Consider the following 21,748-nt stretch of genomic DNA (forward strand, 5'->3'; position numbering starts at 1 on the left):
GAGCTTTGCATTTCTATTGCTGTTTAATGGCGTGCAATGAGTAATAATCAAGTGTGAATGAAAAATGGAAATTGTGAGTCAGAAAAGTGGTGAATATTTAGAGTTTTATTCGGTTTTTTTTATTAGGTTTTTATTTGAAAGATATTGTAATACGATGTGGCTATTATTTCTGGAATTGTTTGCGTTTAATAATAAATCTAATGAAGGAACATAAACGAATTAACTAAATACAGATCTTTTTTAACTTAAATTTCATATTTCAATAAAATGTCTGCATTTCGTTTAAATAAATTTTTCTAACTCAATCCCTTTACATATTTAATGAATACATTTAAATTAGTCAAACATTCTCTATACTTACTTGCATTTTTCGTACATCAACATCTTATACACAACTTCTGCAGCCTCCCTCGCTTACAGTAGCACTTTGAGTACGTTCACACGGAAGTGCAATGCATATAAAAGAGTCATGAAAGTGATACAGTAGAGCCTAGTCTAGCGAGCAAAATGTTGCCTGTCAATGTCCTTCAAGTCCTGACAACGGAAGTGACAGGATTACCGGGCCACTTGAACACGATTAATGTGCGACGCCGATTCAAATCGACTTCGAGTTCAAGTACCGAGTATGTGTCTCTTGTGGACAATATTGCAAATGAATCGGCTGCATATTGTCGCACTTCCGCATTTGATGTGCCTGCTTAATCAGTTGATTGCCGTCTCTCTTATGTTACTAATCGTCTATCGTTATCGGTGCGTGCAGATAGCAAAATGAAGCAGCAACTGGAGCATCGGCTATCGGCTTATTCATCTACTATCTGTCTTGTTGGTCGGCCGCTTAGTTCAATCATTCGCACGTGCTTGGTTTAACGTTGAACGTTCAACGTTCAATTTGCCTAAATGCAATTTGCATACATTTAAGTGCTGAGCGATTTCCCTTCGACTTCCCTCGACTCCCGCAACGTCTAAAATATTGCCTAGCTTCATTTATATTTGTTTATTTCTTGGGTTTTATTTTGGGAGGAAGGTACACTTTGGGTCACGTTTTTGATATTTCATTGAATCAAAACAAATTGCTGCCAGCCTGGCATGGCTTTAAATAAATAAATAAAAAAGCGGGCTCCATCGGCCAAAATCTTTGCAACGAGTTTCCAGTTGTTGGCTCGTTAGGCAAATGGCGCTCGGCAACCCAACTTGGCTATAAAAACAAAATAGCGAACGAACAAAAAATGTATCCAACCCATAAAAAATTAGATTAAACATCATAAAAATGTAAGTCAGACTCAATTAGATGGTCAAGATGGCAACCGTGCAAAATGCCCGAGAATAATAATAAACAGTAGTTAAAACTCTCTTTTCAATACCCAACACCAAATTGGCAATGCTTTTGCCATTCTTTTTAGCCATTTCTTATGGTTATGCTTCTGTCCGTCTGTCCGTCTGTTTGTTGGTCTGTTGTGCTGTTTCCTTGTTTTTCTTTCGCTTAGCACAGCTTTGGATTTTGTCTTGCCTCAGCACTTTACTAATTGACAATTTCAAGCAGTTTTTCTGCACCATAAAAACGAACTTTTCTAATAACCCAAAGTCAGTCATTTCGTCTAAGCCATTAAAAAATTAATTGCCCGCTTCCCTCGAGGGACATCTTCGACATCGACGACGACGACTTTCGGAACACGCCCCACACATCTCACATCGCTCTAATACCGCTTTTAGCCAGGCTAAAACGACCCGTCATCATCTCCGTTTGCGTCTCTGACCTCGTCACTCTGTTGTCGTGGTCGTGGTCGACGCTTTTTAAACCATTTGTTTCCCATCAGACCAGTGGAAAAAAAGGGCTTGCCGCTGTCCAAGTTGCCAAAAGCAAAACAAAGAGCCAAGAAAACCACCAGAGTTAAAGAAACACTCGACACAACAAGCAGACTAGGCTAGTAAATACCCTGTAGCTGTTAAAACTATAATTTTGTATTTTTTATATATATAATATACTTTTCACGTATACGTGTTTACATGACGTATACGTTATTAGTGCATTCAAGTTTTATCGAATGAAATTACTTCTAATAAATCATTTGGAAATTTGATTGTCAGTCTGTTGTCACATGTAATAATATAAATCAACTCAATATAATCTATATTGCCCTTATTTAATCATTATCACGTTGTCAATAAAATATACTTTATTCGCTGATTTTATATAGGGCATAGAAACGTTTAATTTTGCCACAAGCTTCTAAATTTGTATCGCTTCGTTTTGTTATTAGTCGTATTTTCTGTTTTCTGGTTTCTTTATTTTTCCATTTGTTTTTTTTTTTGCCATTGTCTCAAGTGCTTTGGCCAATTGTGCGCGGCTGACCTTTTGTAAGCACTTCTCTAATTGTGACAAGCTACAAGTGAACGATAGCGAAAAAGCTAGATATAGCCATGAGTGAGAGGGAGAGAGATAGTTCGTAGACGCTAGCAACCTGACGCCAATTTGCCGCAATTTTTTATTTATTTATTTTTTTGATTTTGTTTTTGGCTTTTTTTATTCGCGTGGGTCGCCGACTGCTGACTTTGACTGACGCAAGCTTCCAATTATATGTATTACTTTCCAATTTTATTTGCTGACACTAGAACATATGTACTATATTGTCTGATAACTCAGATGACGTCAGCGATGGCCACGATTAGATTATATGTATGAAGGTGTGTGTGTGTGTATTGAACATGCAAGGTTTATTTTCACAATTAAACTATTTACTTCCGGTCGCGGCTTTTCGCACATTTCCGTTCCCCACAATACGTGTGTGTGAGTGCGAGAAATACAAGTGAATCATTTATTAAGATAAGTCAAAGGTTTTTATTGAACACGCTTGATACATGAATGCACGAGCGATTGAGCCAAAACGAGCATATTGCACTTTATTACGAGTAAGTTGTCAGCTCACAGACAGCACTCAAACAATTTCCCATAAAAATGTCATACACTGCCGCGGGATCGTTTGGTTTTGTTGAGGAATATGTATAAGAAAGTAAACATAAGTTTGTAATTGGGGTTGAATTTGAACGCGTAAAAAGTAAGAAGTAAAACTTAGTATATTATAATATATAATTTAAGTATGACGACCATATTTTTCCTCAAATAATCTGTTTATATTTTATGAATATAAATAATAAGGTAGCAATTTTTAGTAACAAATTTACTACTATACACTTAAAACAGAGTTATAATATATGAAAACTTAAAAGCTGAGGTCCCTTAACTTTACTTAATCCTTCGTTAGTTTTTGTTGTGATTCATTTTGGTTGGGGTTCATTTTTAAAGTGAAAAAAATGCTTGTTAAGAACTCAGAATAATAACATTATAATAATAAATATATTATTCATATTCTTATCTCCTTATGAACACAAATAATATCAAAACAGCATGCAAATATTTGACACCTTAATTTTACTCACTTAACATTACTTTCATAGAAACAAACTCCTCTCGTACTTAATCCTCTGCATATAAAGTAAGGGTATTTAAGCTTTAGTTTCTCGTTAAGCATATTCTCCACTTTTTTATGGGCTTCATTTATGAATGACAAGCCGGCTCATCTTTTTCCCTTTTGCCAGTCCAAAAGCGCAAATGCAAACACTCTGCAAAAAGTTGTGACTGTTGTTGGAAAAAAGAGAATGCGGGAGAGATTGAGGAGCCCCCTACCCCCCAAAACGAGAGTGCTCAGTATATATGGCTACAGTGAACACTATAGCTTATAGTCGGCTCTGCGAGTTTTCGCACACAGTGCGCAAAATTTTAATGAGTTGGAAATTTAATATCAGCCAGCAGCAGATTGCAAAGGGGCAACATGAGTGGAGTGTGGAGTGGAGTGGAGTAGAGTAGAATGTGAGAGGCATAGCGAAGTGAAGTATAGGGAGATAGGGAGGGGGAAGGGGAATACCACTTTAACTGCGGTAGGTCGCTTGCCGAGGCGAACACAATTCAATTTGCAATGTGTTCTTAAAAAAATTTTAAATTTGCATTTAATTGAAAAATTAATGAAAAGCCGCAGAGACTAACTAACTAAGTGAAGTGACGTACTTGGCTGACTGCTTGACTGCCTCACTCTCAGCTAGCTGGCTAGACTTAAATGTATATTAATGGATATACGTAATTTTGTTTTTATTTCACTCACCTTGAACTTGAGTTCCGCCTCAATCGCCGCGGGGCTACAAAGAGAGCTTACTTAAGTAGCGTCGGCGGCGAACATCGTTTGTCTAATTCCCAACTTAATATATTGTATAATGCCTGTATATATACATATATATATTAATTTTGTCTGGTTCCATATCTGTGTTGTAGCATTTCCGTTGCGCACAATGCGCAATTTCTCTCAGATAAATCTCAGCTTTCAAATATATTTTTAGCAAATTGTCGTAGATTATTTATTTAATGTATGCAAAATGTTCTTTCCTCTTTTCAGTTCTAACGACTTTGCGACGTCTTTTTCGATTGTGTCGGGAACTCTTGTGCGGAAATGTAAGTTATTCCCCTCTTTCCATCAGATAACAAACTGTTCTTTACTTTAACCCAATTCCATTCGCACTATGAAATTGAGTTTAGTAAAGTTTTCCGTTTTTACGTGACGCGTAATTTCGTAATTTTATATGACGACCCGTTTATCATTAATTTATCCTCTCATCATATCACATGATCCGAAACTTAAACTTCACTTTACTGTCGTCGTCATCGTCTTTGGCTCGTAATAATAATTAGTCTTTATAGTAAACGTCGTGAAAAGTCGTTAAAATCTTGAAATGTGTGCACTTGTTGTTGTTTCTTCTTCCTTCGTGTTACGCTCTGTGTGTCTTCTAATTGTAGTTTAACTTTCTGACATAATTTATTGTGCTTTTCTAACTTTTTTGCTGCTCGTCTCTCTATTTCTCCCTTTTTTCCGTCTACCTGCAAAAGTTCCTAAAAATTCTGAGAATCTTTAAATTGCATTCTGAATAGCAAATTTGCTAAAAGGAGAGAGAGAAACAAGCGCTTAGCTTGTTGATTTATTATTATTGTATAGCTTAGAAATTTTTTTGTTGAGATGTTATTTATGTGTCCTTCAATTAGGAAATATTTTGAGATTGCAAAGAACTTGATAGTAGGAAAAAAGAAGAATGAAGGAGTAAAAAATAAACAATGAATATTCTGATTAATTGAGATGTTGCTTAAACATATTTCTGATAAGTAACAAAGAGAATCAACCTGACTGACTATATTAGAATTCAGTTTAATTGCATTAATAATCTTTGTGTTTTTCAACCTATATTTATTATACAAAGTTCAAAAAGACAGTTCAAGCGCCTCTAAGCTGATTGCACATGCAACTCTCATAACACCTATTACAAATATAGAGGCGAAAAAAGCAAATATTGCCAATGAGATGGCATGTCATTCTAGGGTTTATACCTGCCTGCCTTATGTAAGAGATTAAAGATACGGCTTGTTTAGTTGAGTTACACAACATGCGACAAACATGTGGAATATGCATTTAACACATATAAAATGTTATATAGACACTCTATAATCATTTGCAAATAACCGTAAATACAGCTTTTCGTCGTCACGTTGAATATGAAATTGAATTGTTGGTGGAAGTCGTTGACGTCGTCATCGTCATCGTCTGTGAGATTCTTGGGAACTTGACGATCGCACAGAGACAGAGACAGAGACACAGACTGAGAACATGTGACCTCCAGAAGTTCTGCAGTCGTCGGGCTTGTTTATAAATATAGTATTGTGAGAACGAAAATTCGTATTGATATCAGCATTAAAAATAATTATAATGACTATAATCATAGTGAATTTGTATTGTGAGTATTTTGATGTCTGTATATGGCTGCATCAACAACTTTTATTATTGTTTTGGAGTTATGTATTTTTAACTATATTCGCACACTCTTAACTGACATCATCATCATAAAGTGCATTGCCATGTTGATCGTTTATAATATTTTCACGCTTTCTGCTTCGAGCCTTTAATTTAAGCGTCATTCCATTTATAATATTTTTGTATACCCTGTACACAGCCAGAAAAAGGCTTAAAGTGACTAATTGGATGTTTAAAATTTTTGAAAATTATATTTAGATATTATGTGTTTCGCTTAGTTATAACTCACATTTGTTTTGTTAAGCTTCCATATTAATGATCATAGCATTCTTCAGTCGAGTATTCTCATTTCACATGTTGCTTGTACGATTAATTAAATATTTTGCTATTTTGATTTATTGAGCAACATTTTTCGTTGGTCAAAATATGCCTCGAGGGTTTTTTGTGTTTGCTTTGGTTTTAGTTTTGTTTACCAAATTTCAAATCTACCGAGATTATGCAAAATAATAATAGTAATAAAATTTAAAGCAAACAATTTTTTGTTCTATGTTTGTATATGCAAATTATGCTGAAAAACCATTAATTTATAAGCAAATAAGAGACAGCAAAAACATTTATTTGTTTAAGCTGGCGAATTTATGTTAGTTTTTGTGATTCAACTAAATTGCAATAATTAAACTTTGTGTGAGTGTGAGAAGAGCACAATTATTATTTAAATTTGTAATTACAAGTGTTGCAAGTGATTTAGCAAAACGGCCATTTAATGACTTTTGTTATAAAATAATTTCATTTAATTAAATTAAATACCTGTGCAATTTGCTGGGAAAATGTTGGAAAAATGTTAAGTGAATTGCAGTTAAGTAATGTGGTTACAGCTTACAGCTTACAGCTTGCAGTTGTCAAATATTTATCTCATTTCCCACATGCAAATATTTATCCAGTTACGATCTCAATTTGAAGGCTTGCCCAAGTTTACATTCCTTTCCCCGTGTTTTTATTTTTTTGTCGAAGCTGTTGGCTACCCACGGACAGGTGGAATTGTAAATTGCAAATTGCAATTCCAATGATATTAGCATTGCTTTAGTAAACCGCACAAAAAAATGCGTCGATGCATTGGCAAAAGTTGTTTTTTTTTTGTTTTTGTCAAGAGTTGCGTAGCCCACGAGCCAAAAGATATCAAAATTGGGTTAAGCAACTTGTAGTTGTTGAAGTTGTTTGCTTGGTATCTCACTTTTTTTTTTGTTCATTTGTTGAATGAAAATGAAAGCAGGTCTCGCAAATCAGAATACAAGTCGCAGTTGCTCCATGTGGGCCCCAGATTTTCGCCTGCTTGTGAAAGTGAAAACTGAGATGAAAAACGAAACGAAGTGAAGTGAAGAAAAACCTGCAATCTGCTGGACATAAACAAAATGCCTAGCGTACACTTGCCTCATTACAGCAAATTTGTTTATTTTGCTTTGCTTTCATTATCTGCTGTATCTAATGGTCATGTTGTGGTTCTCCATCTCTAACTTCTCTTCTCTTTGGTTGTGCCACAATCACAGAAGATCTCTGTGCGTTCGAGGTGCGAATGGACGTGGGAGTGAGAGTCAAATTTGTCTAGACCGAGAAAGTTTTTGGTCGAAACAGTTCAAACAGGTGTAACCCAAGAAAAAAAAAGACAGACAGAAAAAAAAACAGAAGACATTTGGACATTTGTGCCAATGTTGTTAGACGTCTTTGGCACAACATGTAAAGGATTAGGGAGTCTCGGCTCATTTGCATGACAAGCTGTCGGAAGTCATCGATTCACGCAATATGCCCCAAAACATGGCACGATCGTAGATACGAGATCTATGTTTGTTTATTGACTCTACTGCACATTAACTGTTAACCTGTTTGGCTCTTGGTTTTTGGTTTTGGGTTGTGGCCATCATCTCGCATCACAACTGATCTGGGCAGCTTCCGAGTCTTTTTCTCTCTCTCTCTCTGCTTTCTACCCTAACCAGTTTATTTCTTTACAGATTTATTGCCAATATTCACTTTTTTTTTGTACAATTTTTTCTTCTTTTTTATATTTTATACAAATTGCTGGAACAATTTCTGTGGTTTGGTTTCTCAGGCGAAAGTCGTTGGCTTAATTTGGGTGCCTTTGTTGTTGTTGTTGTTGTTGTTAAGGCGTTGTCCCAACTCTAATTCGAGCAATGTAACTTTAAGAGCAAAACTTTAATTAAAGCGATTGCAGCGCGGCACGATTTCGATTTCCAGCTAAAAGCCGCAACTCGAGCAACATTGTTGAGCGTGCCTATCATTAGGCCATGTTGCATTATACAAGTACTTTGTAGCAATCATATCACAACAACATGAATTTGGGTTGGAATTATGATTAAATAAGCCAGATTGCCATGGAAATGATAATATTAAAGGGAAAATTTATTTAACAATTTATTTATTTAACCTGGAAACTTAAAATATTTTCATATTTAATAGTGGCAAATATTTGTAGAATGTAGAATTTTAATTAAAATGCATCGCATGCAAATGTAATTGGCTTCTCTAATTACAATTTTTTCTCGCATATTTTTCTCTACTTTCCCACAATGCATAGAAATGTTTTACACAATTTATTACACATTTATTAAACAAAAGTAACCATGGCAAAAAAAAAGTAATATGCAAATAAAACAAAAGCCAGCTGCGAGTTCATTGTTTAAGGGCTGTCAATATGAAATACGCATAAATCTTAAATAGGCCGAGGACAGGTTTTTGGGGGAAATTGAACTTATGGGCGGATTGCCTGCCGAATATAGATGTGGGCCACTTATTTGCATAGATTGGCATTTTTTTCGTTTATGTGCCAAAATAAATTTCTATCCATGCGTTTGACTTTTTTTTTGGTTTACGTCCCATTCAATATGTCACGTGACGCTGAAAGTCAACTCAATATTTTTGTCCCAATGTCCCATGTGCAGTTGACACGATATGGTCTATATACATATATACTATATATAGTATTGATGTTGTGTGGATTTGTTTTGTATGCTTTCGGCGCTTGTCATCAATATCATGGCAACACATCAATAAAATTCAGGCTTGGCTCTGCCAGCTAAATTTGTGTGTGCACGCTTTTTCTTATCAAACAAACATGTGAAAAACCTGCCGCTAGAAATACTCGACTAAGAGATATGCTGTAAATTGGAATTGGTTACGGAATTCTAATAAAATACTTTGGAATTATAAAGTAAGAAATATTGGCATTCAAAAACTAACTTTACTCAAATGATTCTTTCTTTACTTAAAACTATATCATTCCTTTTTTCACACATAAACGGAGTATTTCAATTGGTAACTCATCGCATTGGAATGCAGTTTGTTGAGTTTTTCAAACTTTTAATTAGTTTTCGATGGGAGCTGTGTGTGTATGTGTGTGTGTATTGTCGGGAAGCTGTAAAATTTGACGATGAAATGCCTTTGAGTTATGCGATACGACGACGAAAAACTGGTTGCATATGAACCACAGGAAACATGCGATTTGAATCCGGTTTTTTTTTGGACTTTTGCAGGCAGGTGACTTTTTGATTTTGGCATCAGAACTTGTTCTCCCTCTCCGCTCTCCGCTCTCTTCTCTCTTTCTTTCCCTCTTGCTGCCTTTCACACGCACTCTCTTCTCTCTCATTTTGTGTGTGTGTGAAAATTAACGCAAATTTGCTAAACGAAAACCAAACTGTGGGAATGCGAAATAACAAAAAAAAATTGTATTTATTAATTTATTTTACTTTTAACAAAAGCGCGTTAATTCCGCCCAAGCGTCAATAAGGCGACCTTAGCAAGTCATCAAAAAAATACAAAAATAGCGGTTTGCAATTTGAAAATCGCTCACGTTTGCAAGGCCCTTGAATAGAGGAGAAACAAACAAGCACGAAGACAAATATATATCTATAGTGTACATATTATGAACATACGTGAATAAGCCGCTTTATAATCCCCTTGGATATACATACAACACATAGTGCGGACATGACATCAAAGTCACTGTTTTGGTCGACAATTGTCAATTGTTCATTGAATTGCATGCTAATTAGCAATTGACTGATTGACTGATTGATATATGATTGATGTGGTCGAACAGCTTAAAGGTCTTACAATTTGCTGCCGTTACATTTTAATTCACACCCACAACACAAACACTTACTTTTCGGTTGCCAAGCTACCGCCAAAAAAATAAAATAAAATAAAGTAAAAACTCATGCGGGTCTTTGGCAATTGCAAAGTTTTCGCTTTCAGCATTTGAAGGTCTTGTCCAAGAAGAGAAAAAAAATATGCTGAAAAAAAGTAAAAACTGGCCTTTTATATCTCAGTGTGTCGTGTGCATTGTATTTTTTATATAGATATTTTTGAACAACTTTTTTTTTTGTATGACTTTGCTGGCCTTTGCAGTGACAACAAAGGCCACACAATGTGCGTTTCTTAAAGTTTTGGGCGCCAGAAAGAAAGTTGCAATACCCTGTAACACGGGTATGAAGAGGACGTTGTATAGTTAATAACATTATAAGCAGATTATGATAATTTTATGATAAGTTGATGAAGTAGTTTTTAAGAGTTAAAGCGAGAAAAAATTTGAGATTAAGTCGCTGATTTGTTTAATTTTTAGGAGTTTGTTAAGTATTTGAATTCAATTTTTAGTTCTTATACCCACTTCGCGTAAGGTTGACGGGTATTATTGCATTGTGCCTGCAGGAAATGTATGTAAGAGGCAGAAGGAGGCAACTTCGATACTATAAAGTATATAGTTTTTGATCAGCGTCAACAGCCGAAAAGATAAAGCCATGTCCGCCTGTCTTAATGGTATATTTTTAACTCTATAGCATATTTTGAATGTAGCTCTATATAAATATACCAAATGTGGCCTTTGGTATATTTTTTTTGCTGTATTTTAATTCGGTATATTTTAAGCATAATTTCTCACCGGGTATTTCACAGTCGAGCACACTCAACTGTAGCTTTCTTACTTGCTATGAATTGTTATATAAATAAATACATATTTATTTATTTATTATTTCTTGCTTAGAATTCAATTCAATAAATGTATATGCATATATAAATAAATGTAGTTTTTATATGTAGTGCGTATTCTTTTAATAAATTAAATTTTGCTACATTCAAAACATTTTTGTTGTCTATCTGGACTGAAGCACTGTAAATAGACATGGATCAAAGTCAGTTGAGTGATAGGTGTGGTCAATTTGTGGCCAGGCAGGCACCTTATATGTAGAAAAGCCACACTGAGTCTTGTCAGTAATTAGACATGCATAGCAAATAGTGAGCTACACACACACACACACACACACACTCTTACTGACTTTGAGGTGTTTGGGTTGTGTGAGGTTTTCGATCTACTGCAGATGTCGCTGGTATTTTTATGGCTCTCGCCTGACCATAAAATAAAAACTCAACATAATTGACTTTCACTCTTAATTTTTATTTTATTTATACACATTTTTTTGCTTTACACACACACACACAGCGAACGAACATTGATCTCGTAGAGCATTTGGCGTGTCCAGCGGCTGTTTGATGGATGCTGCCACAAAACTCAGAAGCCAAGCCACAATCCACAAGCCGCAAGAGATTCCAGCTTCAAGTCCAAGACCAAGTCGATTGAATTTCACTTTTCAAAATGTTGACTGTTGATTTGATTTCGGGCCTCTGATTAGCATAAATTTGATGTTCATTTGATGGCATTAATTGCTCGTCCGTATCGAATAATTTTTGCGAGTTCATCAATCAGCCAATCAATAAATCAATCTCTGTCATGATTGTCATTCGGATACACACACATGCAATGAATGTTTTGCACGTCACTTTTTTTTTTTGCTTTTTATGAGTTTTTTTGACGCTGAGATGCCGCAATTAGTGGAAAATTTGCAACCGGTTCACAAATCGATCTCTTGCCTGTGGCATGCAACATGCATAGAGGCCATGATTTGCATGACTCCCAAACCGAGCAGCAGCAGCCACTCTGCAACAGCAACAACAACTCTTCCGTTGCAGCTTCTTCGTTGGTTCATCGTTAGTTTTGTTGGCGAAATTCTGTGCAAGTTTTATTTGGGAACTTCTGGAAATGCTGCAGCATCTGCCAAGTTAATTTTACATATTGCCACATTCGATGTGGCCGCCGTTTGTTGCTCTCTGCGTTGTTGCCTCCAGCTCATTACAATGACTGCGCAAATGCAGCGCAATTCTCGCTGCTCCCTCCGCTCTCCTCTCCGTTCCCTTCTTTGCCGCCCTTCTGCCCAACCCATTCCATTGTTAACGCGCAACTTTGCTGCTTACTTTGTTGCTGCTTCTATTGTTGTTGTTGTTGTTGTTTTGATGGCGGCTGCTGCTGCTGCTGTTGTTGCATTCATCGTGTTGACAACAAATGGCACTAAATTTTTGGCGTTGCATAATAAACTCGACGACGACGACGACGACGTTGTCGCTGATGATGCGCTCAAAATAGCAACAGCAAATGCAATTCACTGGGTGGCCAGAGGCATGCACCATGTGGCAAACGGGGCTTCTCGGTGCGAGGCTGAAATCAAGGGACCCAGCTGCAGATGCAGTTCAGCGACGAAGACAATAACTTTTTCCTATGATGACATTATTCACGTGAAAAGTTAAACCGCCTTCACTATGAAAAATCATTGAAGGAAGTAAGAGAGGGGGGAAAGGGGGAAGGCAAAAGTCTGTGTGGAGAAATGTGTGTGGGATAGGTTAAGGCATTGATTTTGGCATATATTAAAGACACAGCTGGGCTGTCTGGTTTGGCAAGTTATTTTTATACCAAAGAAAACTAAAGGTTATGGGTTAAAGAATACAAGGACAGTAAAAATGAAAGAAAGAAAGCGAATTCTTTAATCAAATATTAAATTATTATTAAATTCCAAAGTAGTTTAATACTTTTTAATACTGTAATTTTTTGTAATTTCTTATTAAATGTTTTACTACTCTGAAAATGTAAATCATAACAAATTTGTTGCAATTCTATGAATGTTTAAATATTTTGCGTATATTCTAAATTTTTCAAATATTCAACACACTATTCGCTTTCTATATTTCTGTTATCATTTCAGAAATTTCTAAAACAAATGCTTTCTACATTTTTCTCAGCAATTCTCATTCATACTTCTCTTTCATATTTTTTAATTAAATTTCTAAAATACTCAGAAACCTATATCAATTTCAATTTCATTGTGAATCCAACAGCAAGCTGTGTAGGATTCATTCACCTGCTGCAGCTTGTTTATTTTTGCCCCAAAGCCAAACTATTTTATGGTTTGCACACATGATTCTAAGACGCTTCGTCTCAGTTGGTGTCAAAATAATAATACGATATTGCATTTGATATCATTTCATTTATGGAATTCACAAGTTCGCAAAGTCTGCATGTAAAATGAGTATTTGTTGTCTCATCTGTGTGTTTGCTGCTGTTCGCTTTGAGCACATTTATCTGGCTGGTCTCATAACTCAATTCCTGACTGAGTCCAGGAAGCAACCCTTTTGTGAAATGAACTTTCTGAGTGAAGTTGCTCGTTGGACTTGCACAACATTGACAACATTTCACACAGGGCTGTGCTCTGCTGTTGCATATTGCAAATGGCAAGCTTAAGAGCTGCTGAGTGTTGAAGTTGAAGTTGCAGTCGCAGTTGCAGCTGCAGCAAGCAAAACTGCAGCTGTAGTAAGAGTTGTCTTTTTGGAGTGCCAACTGTCAAGCATGGGGTTTTGCAATCAGTGAAAAGCAGCCGGAATATGCTTGGCTCTGAGTAACATTCATGACTTTTGCCATATCCATGGCGCGCATCTCTCAGCACATGCGAATAAAGTACAGAGAAAGAGGCAGAGAGAGGCAGAGAAAAAGGAGAGAAAGAGCAGCTTCATAGGGTCTTTTATTTTTTGGGTTTCCATGTCACACGACAAGACGACAACTCTATCTGTCTATCGCAATTTTCCCTCAGACTGCATCTCTCACCCAATCTGTTTTTTTCTTCTGCCTCTGCATCTGCCTACTCGCCTACTCGTCTGGCAAATGATGCGCAATTTGGCGTGGGATTTGTGTAGTGTATGCGACCCAAAGACAAGTGAAACTAATTTACCTCGGCCCAGAAAACTGGCAAACAAAGTCAACTCTTAAATTGTGTCAAATGCCGTTCAATTAAGTCGCGCTTGCACAATGATAAGCGAGACATGGGATCGCTCATAACAATAGACAGCAGCCGCAGGGTCTCCACTCCACTTCACTCCATCATGTTGGCTTCCCACCTAGAGAGACCCCTGAGGTGTGAACTGGGCGTGGTGCCAGCTGGATTGATGCCGCCATTCAACACACACACACACACACACAGACTAACAAAAAGGCCCTCCCGGGCTAGAGTCATCTGAAACCCGCGTTGCCTGCTTCTAATCAAGCACGTAAATAAAGTTAAAGTTGATACATCTAGCCCAGAACTACATGGGACAGGTTCAGGCTCAGCACTCGGTGCTCGGGCTTTGCAAAATAGCTCCAGCTAACCCCACAGCTCAATTGCCTTCGGGGCGAGTGACATCAAATCAATGGGCAAACTCACCTACTACATACGTTACGTTGCGAGCCCTCGTCCAGGCTGGCTGGAGGGGCTTCGACAAAAGCGACCAAATGACAACATCAACAGCGACAACATATGTGTCCCTTCCTCATTCACTGAGAGAAATGGGGGGTTCAAATAATGAATGTGAAGTTGACGAAGAGCAAAGCAACAGCAACTTTTAGAAAAGTTTAAGGTAGCTTAAACATAAATAGAAAGAATAAAAAAATATATATACATAAAATACATTGATTAACATATTCTTCAATTATATAAAAAGTATTAAACTTACTATATACAATATCTCAATGAAGATTTTCTAAGATTGTCGATTATATTTCAGAGCTTAAAACTAAGAGACTTTAAGCAACCAAAATATATTTGTATTAAAAAATAACTCATAATTGAAAAAGAAAACAAACGAATTTTTAAAAAAATTCTGAACTTTACATAAAGATTAAACCAATTATCATTCTTTAAAATACACAATGAAACAATTCTCTGCTTTAACTCCACCAAACTCATCTATCGCTTTCTTTACCTAACCTTCTGCGAACTTTAAACAAGGACTAACATTAAAGAGGGAGACAACTTTAAAGAAATTCTTCCACAAGGAATCAATGCACTTCACTATCACATCTTTCGCTTACCCCCAACTTATCTCAGTGTATAGTTAAACTAGTATGAGCATGTGTATTGTCTACTTGAAGAATAAATATAGTCGTAGCTTTACCCTGCGGCAAACTACAATAAAAAATTGTTGGTCGTATGCAACATTTGATTAGCTTTGTGAAAGGGGGAGGAGTTCTTCTTCTTCTCCCTTCCATGTTGCTTCTGCTGCTGCCAAACTGCGGCAACAATGGTAAAATAGTGAAATGGATATAGTACTCGTATGGAGGAGTAGCATATTGCCACTGAGTGCACTTCGGGGGCGACTAGCAATTAGAGGTTGAAGTTAACTTGGCTATGAGATTACTTCGAGTCGTACTTGCATAACCAAAGAGAGACGCACTCTCAACCACGGACCCCGGACTGTCGACGTTGTGTATCGTTAGTTCAGTTAATGTACGACAATGTTTTGCTACTGCAGTAAGCAGAGCAACAACAACAACAACTTGTACTACTAAAATAACAACAACAACAACAAGAACGACTGTGCAATGTTAAGTTTGGTGGAGCTAAAACTTCAAGTTTGAGTGCGCCTCAAGTGCAACGATGTGTGGCGTTCAACATGGAACTAAAGCTGGAGCTGCAAGAGCTGCGAAAATCTTCAAAATGTTGTTATTGTTATTGTTACTTGTTTTGTGTTATTTGCGGTTGGTCAGAGGTGAAAACTTGAGTTTATTTCCAAAATTGTTACATACACACACAATTGTTGCTTCAACTTTTCGGAAGCTACAAATATATGTCGTAAAGTTGAGAATTAGTCGAGTAACAAAGTCAATATAAAGTTGGCTTTATAATCGGCTTAAAGCAGTATTTATTTTAGAGCAATTAGTTAATAAATTGAACGAGATAATGACTTTAAAAAGAAAACGTTTTGCTGTGCTGCTCTTTAAGCAATATTTACTGACAACAAATTGGCCACAAAGTTTTGCACAACATTTTTGAGAAAGAATGTGGGCCACAAATGCCAGCAATTTATTTTCCCTTTTAAAGACTTAAAGCCCTTCAAAATTATTGCCAATTGGCACAAGCTTCACATGCAGTCGATTCCCATCGTTTAGGCCAAGAAACCTAGATAACTTAATTAAAGTCAAAATCAATCTGCATATGCTGATGAGAGGCAAACAACGTGATGCCAACAAAAATCTCTGTATCACAAGCAGTCCCAAATAAAGCAACAACGACAACGACAAAGGCAACAGCAACAATGACAACAACAACAACGGTGAACAAATGTACAACATACACACACATCCGCTTATCGCGATAAATCAAAGCCACGAGTGCTGTTAATTTTCCAAGAAAAATCTCAATGCCAGAAGGGGACATGGAGCTCAGGGGTTCCCCACAAATGGAAGTTCTAACCAAAAACGAGTGCGTGAGAGTGTGTAATTGTGTATGTGTGTGAGTGTGTTGTGTGTGCTTGTGTCTTTGTGTATGAGTGCACATAAAAACAAGTTGAATTTATGTTTTCACGGCAAAAATTATCTTAAACAAGCGACGATGTTACTCTCAGTATCTCTCACTCCCAGCAGTCGCACTCTCCGTGTCTCTGTCTCTGTTGAATGTATCTCGTGTTGTGGCAAGTTTGCTAATTCTAATTAAAAGCAACAGCAAGTGAAGTTGTACGACTTCAACAAAAAATAAGAGTCAAGCGAGTGCCCAAGTCAAGCGGAAAATTATCAACACAAAACTGTGGGCAGCTCTCTCTCTGTCTATCTGCCTCTCAAATAAAAACATCTGAGAATCCACAAAGCCAAAAGAACTTCTGCTTCGTCTGCGTCTAAGAAAGAAGCTGCCAAACGCCTTAATTTGCACGAAAAAAATACGTTTAAATGCTAAGCAATGATGAGCTATAAAATGCGCTTTAATTTAAGCAAGCTTTCAAAAGAAAATGAATCAAAGTTAATTTTTAGCTAATATTAAATAAAAGTGTTGAAAAATTTGAAAAGAAATTTTTTTTCTAAAAAATGTATAAATTCTTATTATTTATTATCCAACATGGCAGCTTAACCAGTATATAGGAAAAGAAATAGTAATTGGTCTTAAGTATTACATTTTTACAGGTATATTCTTCTTAATATTGAATTAAGAAATCTCGTTGAAAGAACTATGTTATTATTTAAAAATTACATTTTTCACATTTCTATCATACCCGCTTTATGTTGACATAATTTTGCAGGGTGTGAAAAATAGAATGAATGAAGAAAGAAATTAAATTGTGCACATTTCCGTGTGACGGAAATTGCCCAAGTTTGTCACATGAAAGGCCATACACGAATAAAACCATAACCACAACAATAACATCAGCTGAGCTACAGCAACAACAACAACAACAACAATGGCGAAAGCCATTTAGGGGCTTTATATTTTTGGCGCAAAAAGTTTTGTGCTCACATCCTCCGCAAAATGTTTGGCCTCTGGGCGGGAACGTGAAAATCTGCTTAAAATTAAGCATCATATTTTGCACGTCTCTCTTTTACCGTGCCACGCCCACCCTCCCACACACACACACCATGGCTGGCTGGCAGGTGTAAATTATGTATATTAATTTATGCGTTTTGATTCAACAAAATAATCATAATAATAACAACAACAACACAACATTATTCGCATTTGGCATTTTAATTGAATTCGCTGTAAATTAGCTCGAATTATGTAAATTCTGAAATTCCCATGTAATTTGCCTTTTGCTAATTTCATTAATTTAAATGCAATATTAATACACCACAGCTGGACACAACTGCATGCTCAGCGTATCGCATAATTCAAATCAAAGTTCCGAATTTAGTGACTTCGATGTACAATTTGGCAACAATTTCTTAATTTATGGCGCACAATAAATCACAATTTATAACTGGTATGCTAATGTTTTGAGTCTATAATTCTGCATTAAAATTCTGAAAAATAAGACCAAAGTTAGAGAGGAAATTACGTATTTATTTGGAGTAGTAAAAAATGAAATAAATAAAAAATATAATAGATAAATTAGGAGGCAACGAATTGTTCAACATATTCATCCTATAGTTGTTATACCAAATTTATATAGTATATTGTGTGTAACATAAATTTTTATACTGGTACCCATAGGGTAGAAGGGTATATATATGTAAGAGGCAGAAGGAGGAACCTCCAATCCTATAAAGTATATATATTCTTGATCAGGGTCAACAGATGCTAATTGCATTGGCTGAAAATCTGATATATTTTAGACTCTATAGTATATTTTGAAAGTATAACTAATTTGTAGAATTTGTTTAGTATATTACAATTCAGAATTAGATTTTTTCGGTATATTTTAAATATACAACTATGTATATCGATATACAAAATATTTATTATAGTATTTTAGTATATTTTAGGATTGTCATGTATTAATTTTGGTATTTAATATAGTATCATAGTATATTTTAGTATTGTTATGTATACAAGCTCGGTATATTTTTAGAATATGTTTTTATTGAATATGGGTAATGGGTATCTTTTAGTCAAGCGCACTTGACTTTCTTACTTGCAGTATATACAAATAAATCTGTGATGTGATGTGACTATAAAATTATATTAAATTCGAAATAAGAAAACTGGCTTAAAATAATATAATTAAAATAAATTTTATGTATTTTTTTCATTTTTTGAAAAAATTCATCACTTTTGTTAGTGAGAAATAAATTTGAAAATTTATGAATAATGTTCTCCAAAATATATTTAATTTGTTTATTTTGCTGTTTATTGAGTGCATGCAAAATATTCATGTATGCAAATTAAAGCAAACCCAATTTTAGAAACAATAATAAACCACATTATTTAAATTTGCAAAGAATAGCCTGCGGCCAAAGACTTTATTACCATTGAAGTCATAAAGCAGTTGGTTATTTTAGCAAGTCAGCAACATTTTTGGGTTTATCTTGAACTGTCATGCAACTTGAATTTGCCACATCTCGGTTAATGCCGCACTTGAAACAAGCAAAACGTTGGCTGACCTCAAAGGGTCAGAGTAATAAAAATAAATAAGCGTCACCCATTCTTGACTCGAACACAAAATGTGTATTTATGTATCTACTTTATTATTTGTCCAACAATTAAGTGACAGCTGCATGCGTGTGTGTGTGAGTGTGTGTGTGTGAATGTCTCTCTTTGCATCTTGCTTTTTTCAACATTATTATCGTGATGAGCATGATGAGTAACTGCTAAGCTGACAAACGGAATGACAAATTGTAAAGGGACAATTGTTGTTACTGTTTTGCGCTTTGAGTGTATCCATGCTTATGTAGCGGGTACTCATACACTCACATACACACTCACACACATACGCTCACGTCATGCTTTGGCTTTGGCTTTGGTTGGTTAACTTGTCTCTGGTTAGTTGAATTGCTTGTGCTTACTTTTTCAATTTGTGTGTGTGCGACGCTTGCATTGCCATAATTGCCACACTGCCACACAGATGTACGAGTACGAGTCTGTGTGTGCCGCACCACGTGCAACTGCAACTGCTGCAAGATGACTCGGCTGCTTCTTTTGATGCCGTCGCTTTGGAGTTGTGCGTGCAGCTGTTTGTTGATTTCTTTCAATCTTTTGCTGTTTGTTTACTTGTATGTTTGTTGCCCTTCTTCAACGTGTTGTTGCTGCTGCTGTTGCTGTTGCTGTTGTCATTGTTGCCGCCGTTGCTACTTCTGTTGCTATGTTGCTGTGTTGCTGTGTTGCTGTCTGCACACAGTTGCTTTAATTATTGTCAGCCAAACTGTCGCTGCAACGGTCGCCTGCATGTGCTATATTTGTGTATGATTGCGTGTGTGTGTTTACTTACTTACTTTATTTATATTTATATCTGTTTCCGACTTTTAATTAATTTATGCGCCTTGCCTTCCCCCAAGCGCTTAAACAGTGCGTTAAATTCAGCCCGCTGGCAACGCTACACTGCAATTCAATTATCTTTCACATATGCATACACTCAACAAAGAAACGTTGTTAATCTGCAAGACTTTTGCCACTTTAATTGAAATAATAATTACAAAACTAGCTATTTTATTATAGTTCTATATAAAAATGAGAAAAATTAGGAACAACAAAATTTGAGAAGAAAAACTCCAAATAAAAACATTTTTAAATTTAGAAAGGAAATAAATAATAAAATTTATTAATGAATAAAATCATTTCAATATTTTAAATTCATTCGAAACTAAATTTCAAACTCAATAGTAAATTAATTCATAATTTAATAGTAAATTAATTAATTTAAAAATATTAAATTTGATATTCAAACACATACAATAAATTAAGAAATTAATATATTTTTGTCAGCAGTTATTAAGTAAATCTGCACATTTATTTCTATAGTATAAATATTATTATTATATTCTATATATTTAACAGTAAAAATATCTTTATTTTATTTTGTTTCGAGTACTTTAGTATTATAATTAATTACTAATATATTTCTATTCTACAGTAAAAACAATTTTTTTGTGTGGTATTTTAGTTTATTGAAAGATTTCATTCATCCATAAAAAGCCACAAATGATTTGTGAATGAACTGCAGAACTTGATGTCACACAATTCACCGCAAAATATTAAAATTATTTTGACTAATCGTTTTCATTAATAATAAATGGAAATTTGTCACCTTTCTCATTCAACAATTCAACTTATTTTGTTGTGGTGACAGTGAGTCATTTTCCTTATTATTAAATTGCAAATAACTTTTACCAGCTTATGACATAATGACTAAATAGTTAACTGCTTACGTAAAACACATTTTAATAAATGTTTTCATGCATATTTAAATAAATAATCTCCTTTTATGTAATGTTCGCTTTTGCTGCTCATTGTGTTACATAGTTTTAAAGCTGACTTCCAATGGCTTTATTGAGTTGCTATTGGTTAGTGTTGTTGTTTTTTCTTTAACAGATTGATCAAACAATGCCAATAAAAACAATAAAGGCAACACAACAACAAACAGCCAGACTAAAGTCATATGTCAATTGGTTAATTAAAAGAGTTGACGACGATAACCTTTAATGTCAGTTTCATGCATTTTTCTCATGCTATATTTTTCGTATCTTTCTCTTTTGTCGCTCGATTGTGGTTTTGTATGTTTTTGTTTTACAAATTTGCTTTATTATTATTTCAAATACATTTTCAAGTTGATACATATATATATGTTAATGAGACTTCAACATGTTCTGCCTATAACTTTGATTGTTTGCCAATGACAGGCGAGTGCGTAATTAGCCTGTCCTTACAAATACAAATAAAATTGTATGAATAATGAAAACAAAACTCACTTTTTCATGCAAATTATACAATAATAATAAATGTGAAATTTCGCTCTCTTTTTCATTGCAGCTAAATAAATTTCGTTGGTGAAGAAGAAATCTTAAATTATGGTGAGTAAATAGGGAGCTAATTGGGGTCTCTTTTGCAACATTTCACATGGCAATTACATGCTAAAAAGAAGTAGAAAACAAGAAGGAAAAAGTGGGGAAAATTAACATAAAAAATTAGCAAACACTTAAGTCATTTCTCCATGTCAAATGTCCCCAAGAGAGAAATATTTCTTAATTTATGCTGCTTGGCTCTCATGTAAATGAAAATTTTATGCTTTCGCATATTTCACGCAACGTCGGCAACTTTTGAAGCTTTCCAGCTCTCCAGCTTAAG

General features: G+C 35.3%; 1 protein-coding gene across 1 annotated transcript in view; it reads left to right on the forward strand.

Moving 5' to 3' along the window:
• Positions 1–21,748, forward strand: part of LOC133838888 (uncharacterized) — a 53,556-nt gene that overhangs the window by 14,120 nt on the left and 17,688 nt on the right. The window contains 2 exon segments of the mRNA XM_062270140.1: positions 4,443–4,498; positions 21,434–21,474. Of these exon segments, the coding sequence (XP_062126124.1) occupies positions 21,472–21,474 (3 nt within the window). The 5' untranslated portion in view covers positions 4,443–4,498; positions 21,434–21,471.

The sequence above is a fragment of the Drosophila sulfurigaster genome, chromosome 2L, assembly GCF_023558435.1.
Source record: "Drosophila sulfurigaster albostrigata strain 15112-1811.04 chromosome 2L, ASM2355843v2, whole genome shotgun sequence".
Classification (NCBI taxonomy): domain Eukaryota; kingdom Metazoa; phylum Arthropoda; class Insecta; order Diptera; family Drosophilidae; genus Drosophila; species Drosophila sulfurigaster.